At 42.1% G+C, this 27,292-nt stretch overlaps 1 protein-coding gene across 1 annotated transcript in view; it reads right to left on the bottom strand.

Moving 5' to 3' along the window:
* Positions 1 to 6,428: 6,428 nt before the first annotated feature.
* The window catches only part of LOC311034546 (netrin receptor UNC5D-like), a gene marked incomplete at both ends in the record, with an annotated part of 179,271 nt that continues 158,407 nt past the window's right edge, over positions 6,429 to 27,292 (bottom strand). Inside the window, 5 exons of the mRNA XM_084042426.1 lie at positions 6,429 to 6,449; positions 6,716 to 6,734; positions 9,479 to 9,526; positions 9,771 to 9,831; positions 11,827 to 12,855. Coding sequence (XP_083898552.1) covers positions 6,429 to 6,449; positions 6,716 to 6,734; positions 9,479 to 9,526; positions 9,771 to 9,831; positions 11,827 to 12,855 — 1,178 coding nt within the window. The remainder of the gene's footprint in view (positions 6,450 to 6,715; positions 6,735 to 9,478; positions 9,527 to 9,770; positions 9,832 to 11,826; positions 12,856 to 27,292) is intronic.

Raw genomic sequence — 27,292 nt, 5'->3', positions numbered from 1 at the left:
TTTTATTGTAATCTGGGGTATTTGTCAAAATGCGTCACAGCTACAAATGACAGCTGAGAAACTGGAAGATGGATTTAATCTCCAGCCACAATATTAGACTGTCTATTAGACAATTAGACAGACAGGTAACCTTAGGCACGGATTTGATTGATTGAATACTTTATTAGTGTGGAAAAGACACTGCCTTTCCCACTTTACCTTTATAGCCTCACATGTTCCATTATATTTTTACATGATTACATATTCATTATTTTGTTTAACATATGCATTCTTATCATACTACTTATATTCACTCCTTCCCATATGTTACTATTGCAATATATTCACCATGACCTTCGTTACAGATCTCAATTACATTTTCTAACAGCCTCATGGTCAGCACCAAACACTTGTTTGCTACAATGCTAGCTACATGGTAATCAGGGAGTTTGTAATAACATCTTGACCCAGTTCAATACCTTAATTTCATTTTTTACAAACACATATACAATTGTTTGGTTGAAACATAACCCCTTTATTAGTCATCAGTTTAAAGCTCATCACCATTCCTCAACAAAAACACATACTTGCCATATCCTCTTCCTGGTCTGAGGATCAGAAAAGGTTACCACATGACCACAGTGCTCCTTATATAGAGGGGTATGGTAATTGGGACATACCACTTGCCAGGGAAGTGTGCATTTTTCCATGTAATATAAAAGAGTTATGTTGCTGAAAACATTACTAATGCTTACCTTGTGGATTATATTGATTTCTGTAAGGGTTTGGGAAATGTTTTCTTTGTTAATTTCCACTAGTGATGAAGGTGAAGGTGTTGAGGGAACCTGTCCTTTAAAACAGATGGTTCCCTCTACACATGCCTCTTTGCCAAAAATAGCCGATCTACAAGCTCTCAACGCCTCGCAGCGCGAGGCGTTGAGAGCTTGTAGATTTGCTATTTTCGACTAATGTTCCCCTCAGAAAAGGAATTCTAGGGCTAAAGTTGTTAATGTAAAACAACGAAATCCTATCACACAAAGATTTGTCGGACCCCCATAGTAGCTCTGAGGACCCCCTGGGGGTCCCGGACCCCCTGTTGATGACCCCTGCTCTAGACTGTTGCTTGTTTGAAAGCATGTACGTTTATTGTTTTGTATTTTTTTGAGTGACATTTTTTTTTGAATGACACTATTATTGAAACCTTTGGTTTGTCATTCTGTCCACCTAGCCCTCATCAGAACAAACTCTTTTACAATTAGTCAGAAAGAAAACAAAATGTCGGCAGTGAATGCCACCTCCTTTCTATGGGAAAAAATGTTTAACTCCCCTCATGGTCTCCTACAGTAGATGGAGTTTTAGGCCTGTTTTGAAAGCGTGAGGGAGACGTGTTTTTACAAATACTTTTTTCATGTAATTTTCTTTGGTAAAAATTAACAAAACAAAATGTATTTAAAAATGTTATAAAATTTAAGAAAAAAGTTATTGAAAAATCACGGCCCCATCACACATTAGAAGGACAATGGCCGCGTTTCCCAAAGCGATTTCAGGTCATGCGTAGCCTAGGAAGCTGCGTAAAAGCCTCCATGCAGCTGCGCAGTAGCAACCCCGCTATGCACTATCTTCATTAGTAGCAGCTGGTTGTGCCTTACGCTTACGTGCTATCTAACTGCCTTCGGGAAACACCACCGTCGTAGGTTCTCAAGTGCACAGCGTTAGGTGTCTGCCTAACAGGCTTCGGGAAACGTAAGACCTAAGGTCTTAGGTTTCAAGGTAAATGTATATGAAAACACTAAAGTGTCCCCATTATGCAAGTAAATTAAATATACTTATATAAACTACCCAAAGTAAAACTACTCATATAGCTATTTAACACTGTTACTGAAAACACACACTATAGCAACGATTACTACCACAATATAGAGCTATTTCATTTATATTTAACATGATGTAATGTTGTATTTTTTCAGAATACAAGGATGGAAGTAAGAAGGGTGTGGACAGAAGTGGAGGATGTTCAGGTAAGAGAGAAAATGGGTCGAAAGCCAGTATATGGATGTTATATGTAGACATAGAGTTATAGAGTCTATAATGTGTTATGTAGACATACAGTTACAGAGTCTATAATGTGAATTGACTGGGTCAAAACCCAGTATATTGATGTTATATAGACATAGAGTTATACAGTCTATAATGTGAATTGACTGGGTCAAAACCAAGTGTACTGCTGGATGATTTATGATGTATTCTCCTTCTTACAGATTCTGAATTGAAGAAAGAGAAAGACACCCTGGTCAAAGATCTAGACCAGTTACATAACAGCTACAACAATCTGAATGAACAGAAAGATCAGCTCCAGACCAGTTTTGACCAGTTACAGAGCAGCCATAACAAGCTGACTGGATACAATGATTACTTACAGTCCAGATGTAATCAGATACAGTCCAGTTTTGAGCAGCTACAGTCCACTGAACAGAATAGTCAGATCCAGTTGGCTTTACAGAGCAGACATAACAACCTGAATGAACAGAAAGAGCAGTTGCAGACCAGTTTTGACCAGTTACAGACCAGCCATAGCATCCTGACTGAAGAGAAGGACCAGATACACTCCAGTTTTGACCAGCTACAGGGAGGAGGATGGAAGCTGTGTGGTCAGTTTTTATTCATTGTTATTTCATGTTGTTCATCATTTATCATTACTCTGAGCAAAAGAAAAAGATAACAAAAAAAAAACTGTTTCTAACTTTATTCTTTTTGTTTTTAGAATCAGATGGATTTACATTAGATGGTGGTGTGTGTTATTACATCTCTAAATCTACTGAGAAGAAAACCTGGGATGAGAGCAGAAAAGACTGTAGAGACAAACAATCAGACCTGATCATCATAAACAGCAAAGAAAAAGAGGTGAGACCCGGGTACAAATCCTGTCTATTATAGTCGCAACATTTCTCTGTCTGGAGAAGACTTACTGATTGTAGCTTTAAGTATGTAACAATCAGCCCTTTGCTCTGAAAGGTTAACTATTAACTAAAAAGGAAAACAACAAGACCGGCAGGATTTTAACTTTATTTAAGCCACAAAAATAATAATCGTCCTCACAAAATGGTAAATAATAACACACCCTCTTGGGTTTTTAACTACTGTCCCTGTCTCTTTCCCTAACAAATAAAATAAATAAACAAACAAATCAAGGCACAACAATTATTTCACATGCTTTCCCCCCAACCCAAACAAACCCCACTGTCCTTTGTAACCCTGCGGATCACAATTGAAATATAAACAATAAACAAACACGCACACGCACAGTGTTTAGAGGTCCGCCACGGCACAATAACAATAACGTCCCCGTGACGGCCCTCTTCTTTACCGCGCTTCCGTGGCTGTAAAGTTCCTTAATCCCAATGAAACGAAAAGTCCCTTCCGCATGACGCGGCCCAAATAATAATAAACTCGGGGTACCCCTATAATTTGTAATCCACAAAGAAACAGCATGCTTGGTTTTGTCTCACCGGCCTCGGCTCCTCCCGTCTCCAACACCGACCGGCGTCTCGTTCACAAACACCGCAGCGCTCGAGTTCCACGGCAGCAACGGTAGGTTTCCTCCTCCGCGAGTCCGCTGGGTTCGAATGTTCTTTGTAGTTGGCTGCAGTTTAATATCACGTTTAAACTTTGTTCGGTAAACGGCATAAACTGTCACCTCGGAGATCTCCGCGTTTCCACCCGTTCCCTCTGGTACCCGGGTTGTTTGTTCGATCCCCCCCCCCCCGTGCCACACCTCTATTTGTAAAGTCGGGTGGCTCCAATGTTCCAGTCAAAGCACTCAGCCCCATTACCCCTCACGTGAATAGGAAATGTCCAGATATCTCATAGTGTTCAACATGTTAAATATCACTCGTATATAATAACATGCACAAGTAGATCAGATGTTACATATCACTCAGACATAATAACACCCATAGATCAAGCAGATAAATATAATAAATATAATGTGCATTTGTCACAAGTAACCAGCAGCTTTTCTGTCCAGGACCTTGTTGACAGAGTTGTTCCCATACGCGAAGATGTGTGGATTGGTTTGACTGACAGAGAAGAGGAAGGATCCTTTAAGTGGGTGGATGGCACACCACTGACCTCACCAACGTAAGACTTTACCTTCATTAATAATAATAATGATCACAGACAGACAGACAGACAGACAGACAGACAGACAGACCAATGGACGGACGGACGCACAGTTAGTGCAGACAGACAGACAGACAGTTACTGGTCACACACACACACACACACACACACACACACACACACACACACACACACACACACACACACACACACACACACCACGGTCAGTCCTCTTAGGGCAAGACAGGGCCACTTCTGTGGAATTACTCTGCCGGGGCTGGGGTGGAGGAGAGGCTCTGGCACGTGGAGGGACTAGGCTCTGTGGATGGCCTCCTGGCCGGGCTCCTCCTTCGTCTCACCAGGTCCAGGACCTGAGCGTTGCACCACACTCCCCCGTTCCAAACATTTCATTCTGACGTGATGGTTTTTTGGGCCTTGGTGTTACTGCAGGCTCCACTTGCGGCTTGCTTGAATGGCTCTCCTTAAAGGCCTCACCGTGGATTTGTTGGGCTTCTTCCTCACGGAGGACACAGGCCGGGCCACTAACCCATACTGCTCCCCTGCTAAACTAAAAATGTAGAGAGAAAATTAATCATTGTTGTAAATGTATTGTAATGAATGAGATATTCTTTACTTCTACAGGTTCTGGGGACCTGGTGCGCCTTATAACTACAGAGGAAACCATGACTGTGTGGACTATTATAGTACAGAGTCTGTTAGAGGATGGTGGGAAGATGCATGTTCTGACACTTTCCGTTGGATGTGTGAAAGAGTTGTGTAGTGAAATCATCATTGTCACAATGTATCTGTTATGTACTGAAAAATGTGTTAATACCATTCATTATTAATGACATGTCTCATTGTTACAAATCATGACCGTTTTGATCCACGGACAAATCATGACCGTATTAATTAATGCATGCACACTTTTTAAATATACCATGAAATGCTACTTTTAGGTATTTATTTTTTCAATGTATGATGTATTTCCTTGTGAAAATAGCCAATATACAACGCGTTTTCGGATAGTAACGTGTTGTGAGCTGCCCCAGTTCTATTTTCAGTTCCGAGGAGACATACTATGTATCACAAGTTTGAAATCTGCATTATAAGCAACACAATAAAGAGATACAATATCCACAATCCCTCAGCTCTCTGCTCAGCTTTTTAGAATTATCATTTGTTAAATGTACAGGCTCCATTATTTCAAGTCCAATCCATTCTGTTTCTATGGCTTGTTGCATATATTGCATGTTCCACATGTCCTGTTGCATTCCTTGGCCCCTGTATCACAGCTTGCAGCTATATTTGTTTTTATATTTGGCAGCCTAGGACATACCTACAGACTGGTTGTTAGAGGGTTTCAAGAACTTGGGATGCCAAAAAAGGAGGCAAAAAGGCTGGCAAAGTATTGTGCTGTCTCTGCTATAATTGGCAGTCGCCACATATGGCAGTATGCAACTTCCCACGTTACAAGTCTGATTCATTAATCTCTATTTGTCGGTTAATTTTACGGGAGGTCCGCTCGTTCTCATTTGTCAACACATAAAACAAATAAGTCAAATGATGTATTGCTTGTAGCCTATGCATATTATAGGTCATGATGCAAATTCAACTGATTTGTATTTATTTTGTAGGCTATCAGTTGCATTTAGAGCTAAATTATTAGGTCCCTCGGTGTGTTTGCCAGTGTCGCCCGACTCAGGCAAAGTTTCACGTAATGATGAAAATAGACTATCATGCCTAAATGTCACTCGAGGCACAGTAATATTGTACTGTATATTGATCACATGATCGCCACACACAATAGCCTAATTCTTACCATCTGATGAGGAAACAGTGGATGAACGCTGTGTCCAGAATACAGTGTAGATCCATTCCCCATTCCGACAGTGATATACAGTATTAATCCAAAAGACGAATTTACCCCCAGTAATCAATAAGCTCTGGTCCATAATCTATCCAGTATAGCGTCCAGTATGCCCTGCTGGATCCTAGCATCATATTTTTACCTCGGTAAAGGTGAGCAATGTTCAGTAGAAAAGGCTTAATATTCTTTCGTTGTTGTTACAGTATTTGGTGGTGGGATTAACTTTGTAAACTTCTAACACGTGACATGAGAGTCGTCTATTTACTTTATAAACGTTTAATCGCGTGAGGGACTCACTTCCGTTGATCCACAAGTTGTCATGCGGTGCGTCACGCCGTGTTATAAACTTGTAGATCTGTCCGTTTTGGAGAGGCACATTTGTTTTTCGTCTGTTTCCGGTTGTCTTAAATGGGGCGTGGAGCAATGCAAATGATCTCTCACATGAACGCGCCTCTGACCTTCAGGCAATAGTGAGGAACACCTGTGATCCGCACATTTGAGGGATTTACACACCCCTTTGTGAATTGCACATTGTTTTTTGCTAAGAGAAAATACACCCTCCTTTAGTCACTTTTATTACACGTTATTTACGACCAGCTTAGTGAATCATTGTATCATGAAGACATATGCCATAATTTTGTGAATGTAACCTTAACTGTACCATTCATATTTGTGTCCTTGTGGAGAGCATCCTTTATGTGGACATGGATACCTGAATACTGTACATGTATGTATGTATGTATGTACCTGCATGCTGGTCTCCAGACTGACACATACAGAGCAACACATGATCAACACAAGTAACACAGCTAACACTCTGCACACACCTGTATACAATCTCTGATCAACACATACACACAACTAACACAACTGTACACACTTACACACACACGCGCACGCGCACACACACACACACACACACACGCACACACTCACGCACCCACGCACGCACGCACGCACGCACACACACACACACACACACACACACACACACACACGGCACACCTTATCAGCTTGTTCTGCTAAAAAGTGACATTGTGTTATTATCTTTTTCGTTCATTTTTGAGCACCTGCTACCATGATCAGATAATTACGGACCCACGCAGCACTCAAACTGAGAACAACTTTGGAGAGTGTTTTAGTTTCAGGACACGAGTTGTAAGTTCCTTTCCTTTGTAGACACAGTGGACAAAATAGGCTCTATGCACAGCAGCCCATATTATCACTTCCTTCACAGGTGTTACCAATGATACTAATGAAGGCTCTGTTCCATTTAGTGTAGCACAGTGGTTTCCACAACCCCCATAACTCTGAGAGTGTACAAATGGAACCAAATGGGTCCATTTGGTTCCATTTGTACACTCTCAGAGTTACACACCTGTAAGGGGCCATTTGGAAGCCCATGAGGCTTCCAAATGGCTTTAGACCCACTGGTATAACAGAGTGTTTCCAGTGAGCCAACATGCACAATATCAGCACCCTGACTCTGTTTGACCAGAATGGAACAGAGCCTTCATTAGTATCGTTGGTAACACCTGTGAATGTCTTCATAATATGGCTGCTGTGAATAGAGCCTATAAGGCGGTGAACTTATTAACTTAAAGAAGGCAGCTCTGTTCAGTTCAAATAGAAAATATTTTATTAATCCATAGCAAGGAGATAAAAAAACGCACAGGTGACCAGCGCGTTTCGGCCACAGGCCTTCATCAGGGTCCACTAGTAATGACAGTGTCACACGTCATTGAATAGCGCCCACAGTCATTTTCACATGACGTCACCACTTAACAATCAGAACAGAATTCACCTTAACCCATGCGTGGTTACACATTACATACCAAATACAAAACGATAAAATACAATACATCAGGTTGGAACACAGAACCGAAATGGGGAAACTAGAACCAGAGTATTTTCTGGTTCCACTCCAAAGAAGCCAATGCATTTTTCCCATAGAGATTTCCAAAAATATTTATATAAATTATTTTAAGCCTAGAATCAAGCCTTCCAGGATCCTGGTGAATCGTGATCATAAAACATTTTATTCTGTGAAAAAAAAAAACTAAAAACTAAAACAAAGGGTATTTATTATAGTATATCATATAATTTAATATTCGAAATGTTTTTCTTCACAGAATTAAAATGTTTTATGGTCATGATTCACCAGGACCCTGGATGGCTTGATTCTAGGCTTAAAATAATTTATACAAATATTTTTGGAAATCTCGATGGGAAAAATGCATTGGCTTTTTTGGAGTGGAACCAGAAGATGGCCGCCACTGCTATGCCCTATAGCCTCAATAGCATGAGCATACTGGCTGAGTAGCCTGCTATTAGAGAAATGGGGCGAAGTCAATGTCATCATTAAGACCAGGGAATGTCACTTAAGCCCATTAAAACCAGGAAAGCATCCGTGTCATTTTTTTTATTTTAGCTTTATATATCGTTGCTGTTGGGCAGAAACTAACTTGCTGTGTTTTTTCATAAATTAACGCCCGACTTGATCATAGTACAGCGTCACACCAAACTATCAAAAGTAGCAGATGCACAAGCTCAAAATGCGGCGCAAAGCCACGCGTTTTGAGCTTATAGATCAGGGGTCCATGACCGGACCGCGGGACAACTCTCTGCGGACCCTGGGCAAATTATAGTAAAAAAGAAAAAAGAGATATATTTTTGGGGGATCCTTGGGAGGGGGTGTGAAAAAGTATTTCAATTGTTGTTCTGTTGTTTTCATGTTTATTTTCATGTATGTTTTCATACTCTGCACCAGGCGCGGAAATCACGGGGGGTACGGGGGAGATTTGTCTCCCCCTAGTTTCAGATTGGATGCCCCCCAAAGTCATTTAGAATAATAAAAATAAATGTTAAAATAATTTAAAATACTTATTTAATTGAACCTGAACCCACTTATGCATCGTAAGTAATTAATAATGAAGAATTAACATAACACAGTGTCAAATTAGCAAGATTGGAGGAAAATAAAATAAAAAAGAATTGCCTTCATTTGGGGACCCCTCTAGCCTCAACCCAGATTTGCGCCGCTGCTCTGCACCGCCGTTATATTAGGTCGGTTGGTTGGGAGGGGATCCGATTTGATAAGCTTGGCTCGATTGACCGACTTAAATAAACGGACCTTTGCCTTATTCAAAATATTATTTGTGGACCTTCAAGATTTGTAGTTGAGTACGCCTGTTATAGATGCTACTTTTTATATTTTAGAATTTGATAGATAGCATCTAGTCTTGCGTAGCCAGACAACTATTCCACAATCTCCGAATGCTATAGAGTCTGGAACTACACCTCCTGAAATACGCGACAGGAAGCTGTCATCTGTTTGTCATTTCCTTTCACGAAAATATATATTTTTAAATTATTTTATTTTTATTTTAGAGTTTCCATTTCTAATAAGCAGCCAAGCTATAATGCTTTGATTCTTTTTTATTTATATTAGGACAAATTTAAGAGACTGCAAAGACAAACCAGAAGCGGGGAGGAGGCAGTCTGGCTCACGAGACTAGATAGCTCCTTACAAGCTTGTCGTTGAGACTGGGGGCACGTCTGAAAGAAAAAGACGGGGAATCACGGAAAACAGGTTTTAAATCAGGATCACTCATAATGCACCAATTCCTTTTGATTATTATGCTTGATATCATGGGCAAATGTACTGTACTGGGTTGTAAAATAAATCTGTCCGGATTCAGAAGGACGGGCAGTTTTTTGAAAGATACTTCTCCTTTCTAAAGATTTAGCTTCGACATAAGAATGATTCAGTGTGTCACTTTTATAACCCCTCTGTGTAAACCTCTGGCACATGTTGATGGCTTGTTGGTCAAAGTCACATATTCTCCGTAGAGTCTCTGAAACTGTCCAAAAGATGTTGGAGATGAGACTACAGGGATGGAAGCTGTCTGCCCGTAGGATTCTATTGCGGCCACTACTTTTCCTGAAGATAGATGTGTGTATGCTGTCATTGGCATCCTTTGACATCCTCATGTCTAGAAAATGTATTTATGCTTTGCTATATTCCAAGCTCAGTCTAAGATTATCATTAGTCGAGTTGATGAATAGATGAGTAGATGAATTGTTCCCCCCATAGGCCCAAGAAGAGTCCTGCATAGCCGGGGGCATAGGCTGCACCCATGACCGTGCCTTTCTCTTGTCTGTAAAGTTGATCCTGAAATAGAAAGACATTGTTTCATTGACACAATGAAGTCACTAGGGGGCAGCATGCTGTCCTCAGATCTTTGCTGTTAATAGTGTCTTAGTGCTTCAAGGCCCTCCCTGTGATCAATGTTTGTGTATAGAGCTTCAACGTCCATAATGACAAAAAAAAATATCGCCGGTATCATCCAGTTTTAACAAAAAAATATGTGTAGTGTCTTGAACGAAGGCAGGCAAGGTGGAAACGAAAGGTTTAATGAAGTAAACAAATAATTTAGAAGATGGTTCAGATAAGGTTTCATTGCCACTAATGATAGGTCTGCCTGGTGGATTGACACGGCCCTTGTGAATTTTGGATAGCATAAAACAATAAAACAATAAAAAGTCATAATTATTCTTCATCAGTATCCATTTTTCATCTTTAGCAGTGTCAAGTAGTTGTTTGAGCTCACAGTGCATATTTTCCAGGGGGTTTGACATCAATGGATTATTATACAAGATTACTGAGTTGGTGTAAAGCCTCTTGAATATATTGACCCTTACCCCAAATCACTGTGACGCTGTCCCTTGTCAGCCATCTTAACCACCAAGTTGTTGTTGTTCTGAAGTCCTAGAATAGCCTGGTTCTCTTCCTTTGTAGGGTTGAATTTCCGTTGTCCTCTGGTCCCAGCCTGAAAAAGTTTTTCCACATCATGCATTACTTTTTTAGTAAATGCGTTCAAACAAGCATTGTTGTCGACTGAAAAGAACGTTGATTTGGCCTTGAAAGGGCTGTAGGTTATAGCCTGCTCAGTGTTGGGTGATGTTCTGGAAACGGTGTTGTGATAACTATGACTGTACCATGCTTTTAAATGTAGATTCCTATAGAACTTGAACAAGTAAACTTTTGTTTTAAATTCATTTGTGGTATATGTTAGGGCAAAAGATAGTCCTTTCGATAGAACAGACATGCAGGCATCAGAAAGAATTGTACCTGATATATTTATCACCGTCTGGTTCACTGTGTCGGTCCGGTGCTGCGTTCCCGTAGCCGGTCCTGGTCGTCCGAATGGTGTTGAGTGAAGCGTCCGCTTCCCCCTGTCCCTCCTCGTCTTCCTCTTCCTTTGAAGTTTGTAGTGTCTGTGTGGTTGTCTAAAACAATCAGAAGTGCTAATAAAGTGATCATGTACAATGCCATAATGCACAACCTCAGCCAAGTCCATTATTATCAGCTTGTTCTACTTATAAAAAAGTAAAACAAAAAGTGAGATTGTGTTTGTAATTTTTTTCTCATTCCTATTTGAGGAGAAACTGCAAACAAAAGCTGCATTGTCTTTGTAACAACTTTCTTGTCCAACAAACACCTGCTACCATTTGTACAGTTACAGTTCAATCAATCATGAGCATTGATTTAGAATGTCATCTGTCCTCCAGCATGGCGGTGTTACGGTGAAATTGGTGACCGGCCGAAATATGTGACCATCTTGTGGACTTCACATAACTCACATGGAGGTCTTTAAATACGTGGCCTGAATACCGCTAGGTTGAACTCTGCTAATAAACAAACCGCAATGATTTACGTTCGAACACTGACGTTACGTGGCGTCTACAGGATTGTCACCAATTTCGCCGTAACACTGCCATGCTGGAGGACAGATGACTGAGGAAACGAGGAGGCGGAAATTTGAGTCTTGGAATTGAGCTTAAATTAGACTCACCTGTGTTGGGTATCACCATCCTGCCTCCTGCATGGCCAAACACCCCTGTAGTTTTGTGGTGAGGCGTGAAGGGGGGCGAGGAGACCTGGGGGGTGTAGAGACTCTTCTCTCTTCTGCCCAGGGTGGCATCTACCCCCAACATACTGTAGTCTGGTGCCAGGGTGGCATCAACCCCCATACTGTTGTAGTCTGGTGCCAGGGTGGCATCTACGCCAATCCTGTTGTAGTCTGGTGCCAGGGTGGCATCTAAACCCATCCTGTTGTAGTCTGGTGCCAGGGTGGCATCTACTCCCATTCTGTTGTAGTCTGGTGCCAGGGTGGCATCTACCCCTATCCTGTTGTAGTCTGGTGCCAGGGTGGCATCTACGCCAATCCTGTTGTAGTCTGGTGCCAGGGTGGCATCTATGCCAATCCTGTTGTAGTCTGGTGCCAGGGTGGCATCTACCCCTATCCTGTTGTAGTCTGGTGCCAGGGTGGCATCTATGCCAATCCTGTTGTAGTCTGGTGCCAGGGTGGCATCTATGCCAATCCTGTTGTAGTCTGGTGCCAGGGTGGCATCTACCCCTATCCTGTTGTAGTCTGGTGCCAGGGTGGCATCTATGCCAATCCTGTTGTAGTCTGGTGCCAGGTTGGCATCTACCCCCATCCTGCTGTAGTCTGGTGCCAGGGTGGCATCTATGCCAATCCTGTTGTAGTCTGGTGCCAGGGTGGTATCTACGCCCATCCTGTTGTAGTCTGGTGCCAGGGTGGCATCTATGCCAATCCTGTTGTAGTCTGGTGCCAGGGTGGCATCTACCCCTATCCTGTTGTAGTCTGGTGCCAGGGTGGCATCTACGCCAATCCTGTTGTAGTCTGGTGCCAGGGTGGCATCTACCCCTATCCTGTTGTAGTCTGGTGCCAGGTTGGCATCTACCCCTATCCTGTTGTAGTCTGGTGCCAGGCGTCGGGGGAAGTTTTGAGTAGGGTGGGATATGGCGTGGTACTCTGCTCTCTCTGCCACCCCCAGAGACACCATGAAAGAACCTGGACCTGCTTGTAAATAAACAAGCACAAACATTCAAATGATAAATAATGTGTGCTTAACCCATTAAGACCTGAGGCGATGCTTTAAAAAAAATCTAAATCCTAACAGTTTTTGGAAAAAATGTTTCAAAAATATTTTTCAAAAATAGCAGATCTAGAGCTATGAGCTTGTATATCTGCTATTTTTGAATAGCCAAAGAAATCTAAAGTGACACAGAGGCGTTCCAGGTGTTAATGGGTTATAGGGATAGTTCACCCCCAAAACAACTTTTTTCCTATCAATTATACACCCCCATGGAGACTTGAATTCATGGAGATATAAGCCAATAATTTGATGACCGGCGGCGGTTCCGGTAGGAGACACAAAGTGTCCATTTTGAGTCTCCTACCAGAGACTTTAGCATCTTTCCGCCGGTCATCAAATTATTGGCTTAGGAATGCGACAAAAACAAAAAAAATCTCCATGAATTCAAGAAAGATCACTGAAAATCACGGCACCCCGTCTTTAAATATACTGACAAACGTCATGTTAAGTTGGACATCAGCTTTTTAGCCTTGTTAGGAGGGGCTCTACTATACTCCACTATAACGTAGTTTCAGCTTTCGGTAAGCCAAGATCAAAATGATGTTATTGCAGAGCAAACAACATGGGCAGTGCCTTGCTGATGTTTGGCAAGTCACACTTCCCGACCAGGGGGAAGAACAGATTGGTGAAGTTAGAAGTGTTTTCAGATTTTCAGTGGTGTAAAGAAACTTTCAATTATTTGACAGCTTTAGTTACTATAGTTACTTTGCAGATTTAGATTATCATCACAAAACATACATTAACCACCTGAGCCCCATATATATATTACAGACATTTTAAAATAGCCGATCTACAAGCGCACCATGTGTCACAATGCGACACATTGTAAGCTTGTAGATCTGCTATTTTCAAAATGTATTTTATACATTTTGAACTTGTGAAATGGGACATTCTGCACAATGGCAATTTCTACGTTTGGTACTTTAAGTATATGCTGATGCCAATACTTTTGTACTTTTACTCAAGTACATTTTGAATACTGGAATTTTGCTTGTACTGTAACAGAGTATTTCTACATTGCCGTATTGATCATTTTACCTAAGTAAAACATGTGAGTACTTCTTCCATCACTGATGGTTTTGTTCTGCTCCCAAAGTAAGATTATAGGAGCATAGGCGGCGGGTAACGAAGGCTAGGGTAGGCTAAGCCTTCCCAAATGTTATGCAGGGAAATTCTGGGAATTGTGCAAATTATATATCGTTGCTCCATTTGTACGCTTTTTTTTTTTTAACACCCATCTCTGTGTTGGTAAAGAAAATAAAACATATTGAACGAATGAAAAGCATTAAAAAGCGCTTCTGACAAAACCAGCTAACCCCATTGGATCCTCAAATTCTCCACCGGAGTTTGCTGGTTTTGCTGACTCCAGGCTCCACCCCCTTTTGACCTCCAACCTCATCGTGAGCTTGGAGTTCCATGCATCTGCAACAAAACCTCCTAACTTTTTTTTCATTTCCTGAAAAATGAACATTTTGGAGTTAGCTGGTTCCTGCCGGACAGCAGAGATATAACATACTGTAATGTGCGCAGCATTATTTAGGCTAAAAATAAGAATTAAATAACATAACCCTAACCTAACCCTAACCCTAAAACCGAAATAAAGTTACCAAAAAACGAAAAGAAACTAGCAAAATCCGCCAAAAAAAACATCTCCGCCCCTGCTGTAGCCTTCCCAATTGTCAGGCTCACCCGCCGCCTATATGGCAGGGCTCCACTGAAGTCAGTGTTGATCCGTTCAAACCACGTCGGTCCCAGGTCTCTTGTGTAATGCTTCACTGATGAGAGCATTAGGAATTATTTCTGTTCTATTGCCTGATATTTCCTCACTCCTCTATCCTCACTTGAACCAGGATTTCAAGTGGTGTGTGACGGCCATGCCAGGTCTTTTTATTCCCGCTCCAAAGTGCTAGGAGAAAGGATTAGGAGGCATCTCTGAGGAGCTATGAGCGAGGAAACATGAGTGCATGCTTCCAGGAAGACGTTCCAAGCTGAACAGCATGATGTTAATGACTCCATCCGTACAGCTGGCTGTGTTGCATTACACACGTCTGTGTGTGTGTGTGTGTGTGTGTGTGCGTGCGTGCGTGCGTGCGTGCGTGCGTGCGTGTGTGCGCGCGTGCGTGTGCGATTGTGAGTGTGAGTGTGTGTGTGTGTGTGTGTGTGTGTGTGCGCTAGTGTCGCAGGTGGATGCCGATATGATACTCTACAGGTAGAATTAAACTGTGGCATAACTTTCAATCAGCAGGGTTTTTTTATGTGTCTACTCTAAACAGAGTCATGAAGGTGGGGGGTGGGGCTCAGCTGTTTTGTTGTCATCAGAAATGGACGCGGAGGTGCTCGTGTGGCGCAGTGGTGAAGTCACTGCCCACCGCCACGGAGGTTGTGGGTTCAAATCCACCGTGGTACATCCGGCTTTGTCGGGCGTCTACACAAACACAATTGGCCCGTGTTCGGGGGAGGGAAGCTGGGCAGGAATTGTGATATTGGCCATTGCACCAGACTCATGTGGGCTGGGGGCGGCACCTGTCAGCGGGGAGTGTTGGGCGGGAGGAGTAGGACGAAGACTCCATGTCCTCCTGGTGGGGGCTCCTCACTGGCAGGTGAGTCAGTAGGATACGACAGCAGTGATAAAACAAAAATGTGTGTGGGGAGGAATCAATTGGCACAACGACTAAATTGGGGAGAAAAAGAGGTACTATTGGCTACTCAAAATTGTAGGGTAAAAAAAGAAAAAACGAAATGGATGTGGCTTAACATGACACTTCAGAGAAGCTGAGATGTCACTTCTCCAACATTTTCCCCCCTTTTCCGCCGGGGTTGAACCAGTTTTGGTTATTTTTCCACCGCCAAATGTTGAACCAGTTCCGAGCACTTAAAGTTTGTTCGAAAAGGGAACCACCACAAAACCACAAAAAATGGTTAATCTGGAAGTCGGACGGTGAAGACATGTGTAAACAAACAATGGCAAAAGAAAAAATCAAAAGAAGTTAGAAACTGCCACAAGAAAGAGCAAACTATGTGCAGAACTAGTTGAAGAGTTGGTAGCGGCAGACCAAATCATCAACAAACTCAAGAAACTTAAATCGGAATACCGAGACGCAAAGACAGAGTTGTCCAAAAGGGGAGCGGGAAATGATACGGCTGATGTGTTTCCATATTATGATACTGTTGATGCCGCATTGGGAAACAGACCTGTAAACCTGTGGGGGGGGGGGGGGGGGGTGGTTGGGGTGCAGCACTGCTTCAGCCCAGCCCTGCACATGAACTCTGCAGCCGCACTGAAGCCCCGGACAGACGCTCTGCTTCCAAATTCCGCGATTTTCGCCGTTTTTTTTTTCTCCCACGCCGTTAGGAGAAGCCCCCAAGGTTGGTGCCCTGTGCTGCACTGCTTTTATCCGCCAGATTTGGACGTTCACGCCATATTTTGCACCATTATGGTGCGTTCATCATCGGTGAAGAGTGCCTCTAACAGCCGCTGCTGGCTGCGTGCACGCAGCGAGGCGATGCGAGCAGACGCGAAGCAACAATCACACAAGCACGTGCAGCATGTGTCCCCTTCCCCTGCGCCTAATGGCTGTACATGGGGCCGACGCGTGCTTTAGCGAGAGTGTGTGAGTGTGGCTACAGGAAGTAAATTCCTAGCCTCGATCTCCAGGCTTTTATTTTTTTGTTAAAAAATAAAAGCTTGGAAATTCCTGTCCCAGCTGTTGGTACGCAAAAGCGCCTCGCGTCGTCTGATGTGGTGCGCATTATTTATTTTGAGTGTGCATGCGCACCTGCGCACCAGTTATGTGCACCCCTGACTATAGCGACGATTATTATGCAATGACTTGTTTTCACCCACAAATATCCTTTACAACACCTTAAAAACACTTGAGTTTAGTTTAAGACAAAGTTAAGTATGTGTTTACAGTTGTATAGTTGTATGTACTTGCTGCAATTATTTATGTTGAGATACAGTGTAATGAAATGACATTACCAAACATTTTTGCACTTTTGTCTTTTTATGTTTGCGTAACATAATGTATATATCAAAGACATGTAAATATATATTTTCCTTAAAGAAAAACTCTTTACTGCAACACTGAAAAGCCCAAAAGTTTAATGATCTCTACTGAGCTACATACTGTAAACAATACACCAAAGGAGGACCATATTTGAAAATATGAAAATACCAAAGTGCGTCTCCTGGCATGGCACAGCACATTTTGGACCATAATAAAGTCACATACAAATGCATCGCATTTGTATGTCCTGTTGTATGCCCTGTTGAAGACCCCTAGTCTAGAGGGTTTAAATGGTTAACTCCAGTTCAATGTCAAGTCTTTTGTCAGCAGCGTAGCCAAATGTAAGATACTAATCTGTGCTGTTAACAAACCCAAAACTATTCAAACGTTTGCCAGACTTGTTCCACATGCGTTGCTGTTATATTTACAGTCCAATAAGCTGTCTTTGTGTGGAAAAAGGTCTCTACAAAACAAAAAAATCCAAATTCAATTAATTCATTTTCTTTCACATCTTGAAATTAAAACAACACAAAGAACAAGCAGGCATAATGCCTAAACACACACAAAAAGAAAATACAGATATGGTACAGTGCAACACAAATGAACATGATAACAAACTACAGCATGCACTGTACAATACTCATTACATTAACCCATTAAGACCTGAGGCCGATACTACAAATGTATTCTAAATCCTAACAGTTTCCTGTAAAACCTGATCTATATATCGTCATGGGCAGAAACCTCTTGTCTCCATATTTAAACTTTTTGTGTTTTTTTCGTAAATGAATGCCCTGCTTGATCATACTACAGCGTCACACAAAAGCAGCAAAAGTAGCGGATCGACAAGCTCGAAACGCGGAGCGAAGCGACGCGTTTCGAGCTTGTCGATCCGCTACTTTTGCTGCTTTTGGATTTGAATCCTGAAAAGTAACAGTTTTGGACATATGAGGCTTCCACCCGCAGTGTTGGGCAGTAGCTAGCTACAAGTAGCGACGCTACATAGCTTAACTACATTTATCAGTAGCTTGATGGTAGCGTCGCTCCTTTTGAACAAAGTAGCGTTGTCTGTAGTGTAGCTATTTTTAGACCCATGTAGTGACGTAACGTCCAACAAACGCTACACGTTACAAATGATTTGTGGGAAAAAAAAAAAAACCTGGAAAAAATCCAAGATGATTGGTTGGTTTAGATGAGAAGAGTCTGACGACTCACGATTGGGTAAGGTTCGGCCAATCAGAGGCAGGGTAGGGCGGGTCATCACTCCAAGGCTCTTCAAAGCAGGAAGTAAAATCATAACACAGACCACATGAAGCAGCCGGCTGCAGACACGACGACCAGGGGAGAACATTTCAGAAATGGCAGAGGCAGAGGGATTCGAGTCTTCTAGTGATGAAGATGACGTCCAGGAGGTCAACAACAATGACTCTCCATGGCCTTATATGGACAAATTTATGATTTTAACTGAAAAAGCGCCTAAATCATATGTGTTCAAGTGTTTGCTGTGTGAGCCAAAAATGAAGCTGCTCTCAACTTCATACACGTCCAACACTAATTTGAGAACACACATTCAGGTGAGCTGATCAAATGTTTTACATAACCATTGTCAACTGTTCTCAAACATTACAAGTCAGTGCACTTTTTTTTGTCAACAGCTAACTAATAGATGCTATTTCACTGCAGGCAAAATTAACAATATTTTTGGGGTGGGGAAAAGAAGTCAAACTAAAATAAATGCATACAGTACATAAGAGTGAAAAGATCATCTAGAGCATTGGTTCTCAACCTGTGGGTCGGTCCCCAATCCCACATGATTTCTTTTGGGGGGGTCCCCAGATGACAGTGTGAATATTAAGGCATTTTTAATACCTAAAAAATAAAATAAAAAGACCATTACTGCATCAAAAGTTATCAACAAATTATGCTATAAAAACTGGTCAAACTTTGGTCAAATAATATAAGAAAGAGGAAAAAATTGTGGAAAATAGCAGATCTACAAGCTCACAATGCCTTGCATTGCCAGGTGTTGTGAGCTTGTAGATCTGCTATTTTCACAATCTTTATCTGTGGAACCGAGTGAAACAAAAATAACTCCTACATTCCAAGTGTTTGTCAGGGTGGGGGGGGGGGGTCCCCAGTTCAAATATGATTATTTTGGGGGGTCACGGCCTGAAAAAGTTGAGAACCACTGATCTAGAGTAGGGTTGATAATTCATATCTTTTATATATATTTATTTGGATTTAAATTGGTCTAAATTGATCACGAGAAGCACATTTTACTTAAAAAAGGAGGTATATAGGAATATTATTTGAAAATGTCTGTTTTATTTGACATCACACACCTAACATTACCATTATTTTGGTTAAATGATCATATGAACATAAATTCATGAATTTGATTATTTAAATGTATTTTGCATACATGTACCATATTGTTGATAGATAGAGAGAACTCATAATATTGATTTAAGCCATATCATCCAGCCCCAGAACAGAGGAAAGACATCTAAAGTATTACTTTTTGTTTTTAACACTGACCAGCAGTGTCTACAAAACCAAAGTAAAGTGGTATGGTGGTTAGCCAGAAAATATTATCATTGGAGAGCACCTGGGCCCGGTGCCTCCAATGAGCCATTAGTAGATAGACTGCCCCACCCTGTTCACCTAGAAGGAACAGCATTAGCAGAGCGCACTCCCATAACTCCATATAAGGGAGTGGGGCATCACACTGATTTAATTATTCATAACTTATATACAGAGTTTAATGTATGTATTATTTCTTTTGTAGAGGCTGCACAAAGATAAATTTGCCCTCCTGGAAAAGGAACGTGAGCAGGCGAGGAAGAGGAGTGCTCCTCAGAATATGAGAGAAGATGCTGTTCCTTTAAAACAAGCCAGTGTAGCACAGTACTTCAAGACGAATGATACCCCTATGATGACTCAAGCGCGATTTGATAAGTTAATCCTTAACTTTATCATTCAAGGATTGCATCCACTTCATACTGTGGAGAGACCAGAATACAAGGAGTTATTCAGTCAGATTTTGCCCACCAGGCATTTGATGTCAAGGAGATCATTGGGAAGAATGCTTGATGATGTGCACATATCCATGAAAAGCACACTGTCTGAGACTTTGTCCAAACTGAACTATGTGTGTACCACAGCAGATGCGTGGTCAGCTAATAACCAAAGCTTCCTCGGGGTGACTGTCCACTGGATTAACAAAGACACTTTAAGCATCTGCTCTGGAGCATTAGCCTGTCGCAGGCTTGTGGGGCGCCACACGCGGGTGCAGTACGTTAGTCCGACAGCGCATTCCTCCGACAGCGCAGCGCTCCGACGTTTCCAATACTAAACCCGAACCAAACCCGCACCCTAACCCTAACCGCACGCGGATGCCACATAGTCGGAGAAAAGGTCTGTCGGATTAACGCATGCCTCCCGCCACACGCATGATGTGTTGGCTGAGATGTTGATAGACGTTCACCGAGAATTCAACTTGAAAGACAAGGTGACCATCACAACCACAGATAATGGTTCGAATTTTGTGAAGGCGTTCAGTGTATTTGCAGCAGTTCAGAGAGACATGGATGAAGACAGAGAAGAGGAAGAAGAGGAGGAAGAGGAGGATGGAGGCCCTGTCTTCATAAATGTCACCGAACTTTTGGATCAAACGGAAGCAGAATACAGTCTCCCACCTCATCAACGATGCGCCTGTCACACCCTCAACCTGGTTGCCACAAGAGACATCGAAGACGCCTTGAAAGATTCACAGCCATTTAAAAAGATTTCAAGATCAACAATTGGCAAATGTCAGGCGCTATGGAATAAGCAACAGAGGAGCACACAAAGTTCAGATATCGTCAAAGACAAGCTAGGATGCCAGCTGGTAGTTCCTGTTGCAACCAGGTGGAACTCAACTTACCAAGCCAGTGAGCGACTGCATACCTGTATCCTGGCGAAAGAACAAGAGCTCCAGGAAACCTGTGAGAAACTGCAGGTGCCACACTTCAAAGCGACAGAACTCTCCTTCATACGGGAGTATGTGAAGGTAATTCAATGGTATACATTTAGAGAGAGAGAGAGAGAGAGAGAGAGAGAGAGAGAGAGAGAGAGAGAGAGAGAGAGAGAGAGAGAGAGAGAGAGAGAGAGAGAGAGAGAGAGAGAGAGAAAATTATGTTTGAGTGTTCATTCTTTTGTCTTTTTTCAGGTTATGGCCCCCCTGGCCAAGGCTCTTGATGTACTACAGTCTGATCGAATGGCCTACTCCGGAGTGTTGGTGCCAATAATCGCAATTCTCCTCGAGAAAATGGAGCAGTTGAAGAATGAGAGCACCCTAATTCACTGTAACCCACTGGTAGATTCCATCATCAATGGGGTCAAGCGGAGGTTTGGATACATTTTCGAAGATGTAAGGTTGCTCATGGCCTCTGCAGCTCATCCTATATTCAGATTGGCCTACATCCCCACCAGAAAAATACTGATGTTGTGTCAAACCTAAGGGCAGAAGTAAAACAGCGTCAAACTCAAAACCCAGATGATGCCATGACAGATGGTGAGGAACCAATGGAAGATGACGATGAAGTGACTGGATACTTCCCATCACTGAGACCAACAAGAGTTGTGGATGAAGTGGACACCTACTTGAAATCTACCGAAACCAACCTTGTCAATGTGTTCCAAAACCTCCCAATGATGAAGGAGATCTTCCTCAAGTACAACACAGGATTCCCGGCTAGTGCAGCTTGTGAACGTCTCTTTAGTGTAGGAAAAGAGATTTTCCGACCAAAAAGAAACCGTCTTTCAGATGCAAACTTTGAAAAGCTTCTCCTGTGTCGTGTGAACAAACACCTCATGTAGTGAGGTAAATATGTAACAAAAATGTAACAGTTGTTCACTTCCGGCAGAAAGTGTGAAAATTTGCATATGGCATATTTGAAGTATGCTGATTTCAAATTTTGCCGGATCCAAGCACTTTTCCCATGGGATCTGGTCATAAAATGAGAATTAAAGATGGCCGCCAACGTTTTTGGTTCAATTAGGTTTTGTATTCCAATCTTTGACATCTCATCACTTTTGAATGTGAAACAAGTTTGTTTTGATGATATCCAAATTGTAATGCAGCAATACTTTGACATTTTTAGTTTCTGTAGATTAATTTAGCAGATTACGGTCTGTTTTTATGGTAAATTTGATTGAAACCAGTGTTACTCCAAAGTGCTTCATATGAGCCTCATGATGTTGGTGTCTCTACCTATGTTTTCAGGGGTATTCTTTCACATGAGGTCAGATTACTATGGGTTCACACTTATTTAATATTTTTTAACAATAGTGAAAACTCATTCTTCAAAAACAGCATATTACAGGTCATCTGTGCTCTTATTTTAAATTCCACAAGAAAACCCAAAGGTCCCTCCACCGCAAGTGTGTCATCCAGGACTCAGGACAAAGAAAGTCAGTGGCTTTCATTTGTGCAAAGTCTACAGGAGAAAAAAGTCTTGAGAGTAAAGATAATATATCATGGTCAGCATACATGGCAAATAAACAGGTTGAAGTTCCTCGGCCACCCGCAATTACAGGATTGCTACCTCTGTTCCATGATAGTGCTCACACACTGGCAATGGTGAAGCATGGGATGAACATAGTCAAGCAGGCAACAGAACACATACATCCAGGACAAGTTCCAGTTCTCACAGTTGACCAACCACTTTATGCAATTGCAAAGAAGATTCAATGGACATGGCCAAGAGTATATGGTGAAGACAAGTGTGTGGTAATGATGGGAGGACTTCATATTCACCTGTTTCCTAGGCTGTGTGTTTTCCACTTCCTGTCGGATTTCATTGGATATCATTAGTCATCTGACCAGTTTCATTGGATTTCACATCTAATTTGATGGATTTGTGGAGAAGCGAATCAAGGATCCTTCTATCAATTTCTATGATAACATTGCAAAGAACAATCTACCTCTGTTCAAATCAAAGCTGAGGAAAACATCTTCAAAGTCTCAGGTGAAGATAACGAGTATGAAAAGTGACGTGCAGCTGTTTTCACGAATGTACATCGCTAGCCAAGCTAGAGATGGTGATCTTGACACATTCTTTGAACACGAGTGCCATACGTGGCCACCGGCATTGGCTGAAGGAATCAATACAATGCGCCCACCAATCGGTAAAGCTGATCTCTTGCCCTGTTTGGAAACTTTGGCACCACGTCCTGGTGATACCCCCAAAGGAGTTTATCTTTGATGGTGCTGCCTTAGTCCATCAGTTAGAGCCTAAGAAGTGTAACAGTGTGGTCAGTACATTCGGTGACTATGTACAGAAACAGTTCCTTCCGTACATTGCACGAAAGTTGAACGAGGAGACTGTGATGCGTGTTGATGTGGTGTGGGACACGTACAGAACGGACAGTCTCAAGGAAGGAACCAGGCTTGGTCGTGGCATCGGCATACCACTCCATGTGACTGAACAGACATCCGTGCCAAGAAACTGGAGCAGCTTCCTTCGAGTAGATTCCAACAAAAAAACATTATTCGCCTTCGTCGCAGCTGCTCTAGAAACAATGGTTGTTCCAGATGGGAAAACACTTCTCACAACCTATGAAGAAGAGGTTAGATCAAACCCCCCTTCTGATGTTTCTCAACTTCAACCATGTACACATGAAGAGGCTGATTCGCGAATGTTGCTACATGCCTGGCACGCCTACCAGCGGGGGTACAGAAGTGTCGTCATTCATGCAACGGACACAGATGTGGTTGTGTTGGCTATTGCAATGGCAAGTGTCATGAATGGTTGTGAACTGTGGTTGGCATTTGGACATGGGAAAAAGTTTAGGCACATTGCTGCACACACCATTGCCACTCACATTGGCCCTGAACGCTCCTGGGGGCTTTTGTTCATGCACGCTGTTTCCGGATGCGATACCGTTTCTTCCATATCTGGGATCGGCAAAAAGACTGTGTGGGACATATTCAATTTAATGCCAAACTTGGGTAACGTTTTCTATCATCTCTCACACGCACCGGCAGAAGTAACAGATGAGGATATGGATGAAATAGAGAGGTTCTTTGTTGTCCTGTACAGAAGAACTTCTCCTCTGAAGAAAGTGAACGAGGCACGAAAGCAACTATTTGCTCATGGAAATCGTAAAGTGGAAAATATTCCACCGACAAAGGAGGCACTTTGTCAACATGTCAAGAGAGCAGTCTTTCAAGCTGGTCACATCTGGGGACAGTCCCAAATATCCAACCCAGAGATTCCTTCACCTGCAGATTGGGGATGGGTGAAAAGTGAGGACGATGGTTGGTGTCCATTTTGGACGGTGATGGCAGAGGCGTCAAAAGGGTGTCGAGAGCTGATCAAATCCATGTGTAAATAACGGTGTGCTGGAAATTGCAAATGTTTTGCGGCTAATCTACCATGCACAGAACTATGTTTCTGTTCAGGACAATGCTTCCAAGAAGAACAGAGTAGGAACGATTAAATAATCAAGTTAATGAGAAATACAATGTATTGTCTCACATGTGGAAAGCTCTACGTCCTCCCGGTGGGGGCTCTTCACTGGCAGGTGAGTCAGTAGAATACAACAGCAGTGACAATACACAAGTGTGTGTGGGGAGGACTCAATTGGCATAATGACTAAATTGGGGAGAAAAAGGGGTAAAATGCAAAAAAAAACTATTAACAGAAAAATTCTAAAATTACAAAAACAAATGAAAAAGAAATAAAAATACAAAAAAAAATTGGAAGGAGTGATTGCAAACCCTAAATATAATATGACATTACCATTTTTTTTTCTATGGGATTCAGAAATAAAAAACATCTTAAGTTTTGTCATGGCAGCCATGTTGGAATTCAAGATGGCGGCAAACGCTTTGGTCCGACTGCTTGGATCCGGCAATTTTTGAATTCAGCGCCCAAAAATACCCCTAGGTGCAAAATTTCACACTTTCTGCCGGAAGTGAACAACTTTTTCACATATTTCTCCCACTAAGAGTGTACTTAAAAAGGTATAAATGTTACATAGGATTCAAGTCCTGGCACAAATGTGTTTGTTCTATTCTATTGATGTCCGTTCATGTAAAGATGGATTTTGTTAATGTCTGTTTTGTGAGACAAATGTTTTTTGCACTTTTTCTTTGGCCAGGTTATTGTCATTTTGCTACTGTGGTTTCTGGTTTGAGTTGAAACTGTAGTTTATCCTGTGCTGAAAAGTCTCCATTCCAGAGATAGTATTGGTATCTTTAGGAACTTTTGTAAAAAGTCCTATAAATCACATTCAGGTCTATATCATATTTCAGTAAGTATGATGCATATTGCATTCTTTGGCCGGTTGTGTAATTTGTTCAGAACCATACGAATTAAATGACTATGTTGCAGTGGAATCAGCTGATGTCTTACTCTAGCCATATGTAAGAAATTGATGTCATTTTGAGTTTTTGACCACACTTTGGTGTTTATTTGATTATTGTTTCACTGCCTTTAATGCCTGTAAATGTGAAAAGGATGACACCAAAAGCCAGACAGAGGGCTTGTTTCAAGTTTGTTTTTTAATAAACAATCAAACTGAGCATTTTTGCCTGCCTATTTGTTCGGTGGAAACTTGATCATGAAGTTGATAAAAACATGAATAAAAAAAAAGTAGTGTCGATGTAGCTAGCTACTTTTGCCATGTAGCTTATAGTGTAGCTTGCTACAATTCTCTGGCGATAGCTTCAGTTGTAGTTGAGCTACATTTAATAGAGAGTAACTGGTAGTGTAGCTTACTACATTTTCCAAGTAGCTTGCCCATCACTGTCCACCCGGCACAGACGATATAGCTAAATAAATAACACAGATACTTTCCTGGTTTTAATGGGTTTAAACAGGGTTGAAATAGTCGAACGGTGCAGCTCGCACATCAGATCCATCCTGCTGTTCATGTTCTTGTTCACGGACAGGAGGCTCCATGTTCAAATGCTGCTGCATTGCTGGGATGGCCTCATTGGACTCAGTGTACCGATGACCCCCATGCTCCTCACACATGTTGTGCAGCATGCCAGAACCATCTGCTCCACAAGGTTCAATGCACAGTCATTTCTCTTCAGGAGACACCTCCATCTAACCCTTTGGCCAAAAGGTTGTCTCCACAACTGCCTTCCCACTGCTTAACCCAGTGGTTATCCACCTTTTCAGCCCGCGCCCCCCCCCCCCCCCCCTACAAAAATAATCATATTTGAACTAGGGACCCCCCCACCCTGACAATCACTTTGAATGCAAGAGGCATTACATTTAGTTTGGTTACACAGATAAATATTATTTTTGCCTCTTTCATAATTATATTATTTGACAATTTGGCCAAAGCTTGACCAGTTTTTATAGTATAGTTTGATGATTACTTTTGATGCAATAACAATCTTTTTTTGTTTGTTTGTTTTTGTTGAGGTATTAAAAAGGTCTTAAAAGTCCTTAAATTGTCACTTCACCGTCATCTGGGGACGGGTTTAGTATTGGAAACGTCGGAGCGCTGCGCTGTCGGAGGAATGCGCTGTCGGAGTAACGTACTGCACCCCCTTTTCTGTTGTGATAGTCGCATGGGTACAGTTCTTGTGCTATAGGAATGTAGCTTCCGTCGTTAGCTCCAAAACACATTGAGGTACTCTCCATTTATCGTAAAAAAAAATGAAAAGGAGCCAGCAACTTCTTAGCATCAGGGGGTCTGTATGTATGTGGTCATGAAGCAGCACCTTGATGACAGCCTTGCAAAAAGTCCTGCAAACAATGTCAAGCAGTTGCAATGCCCACGGCAAAAAGGTTACTGAGGGTCCGGTAACACTCGTTGGTGGCCAGTCTCCAGGGGGCGATGGCTACTCTTTTATTAACGGGAATGCAGTGTCTCTCCATCGAAGAATAGGGGCTAAGATGACGACAGATGTACCCGAAGGACTCCCGCGACACCTGTAGGTTGCTGAGGAAGTTGTCATTGCTCCAGCCAGCGACAATGACATTCCACCATAGATGCACTTGTGGATGTACCCACACCTCGGCCCTCCGTCTTCGGGTGTAGATCAATGACTGTAAAATGTCAATGTTTAAGTTGAATTACCGTTTAATTCAAATGCTTTTTATATAAATGAATATAACAAATGTGGAACGTACACATTTTCCTTATATTTAACCAGATTACGTTGCAATTCGTGTGGAGCAAATTAAAAAGGAACAAAATACCATTCGTCTTGCACGTAGTCTTCTACGTCTTCTTCTTGACACCAGCAGTTGGTCCATGCAGGTTTTTTGGATGAACACAAACATCTGTAATAACGGCACGAACGCTCGCAAGTAATCTATCCGATCCGCCATCTTAATTCACC

Source organism: Gymnoscopelus microlampas (genome assembly GCF_963454915.1).
Source record: "Gymnoscopelus microlampas genome assembly, chromosome: 19".
Taxonomy (NCBI): domain Eukaryota; kingdom Metazoa; phylum Chordata; class Actinopteri; order Myctophiformes; family Myctophidae; genus Gymnoscopelus; species Gymnoscopelus microlampas.
The sequence above is the reverse complement of the archived record's forward strand: the minus strand, read 5'-3'. Positions and strand labels throughout refer to the sequence as shown.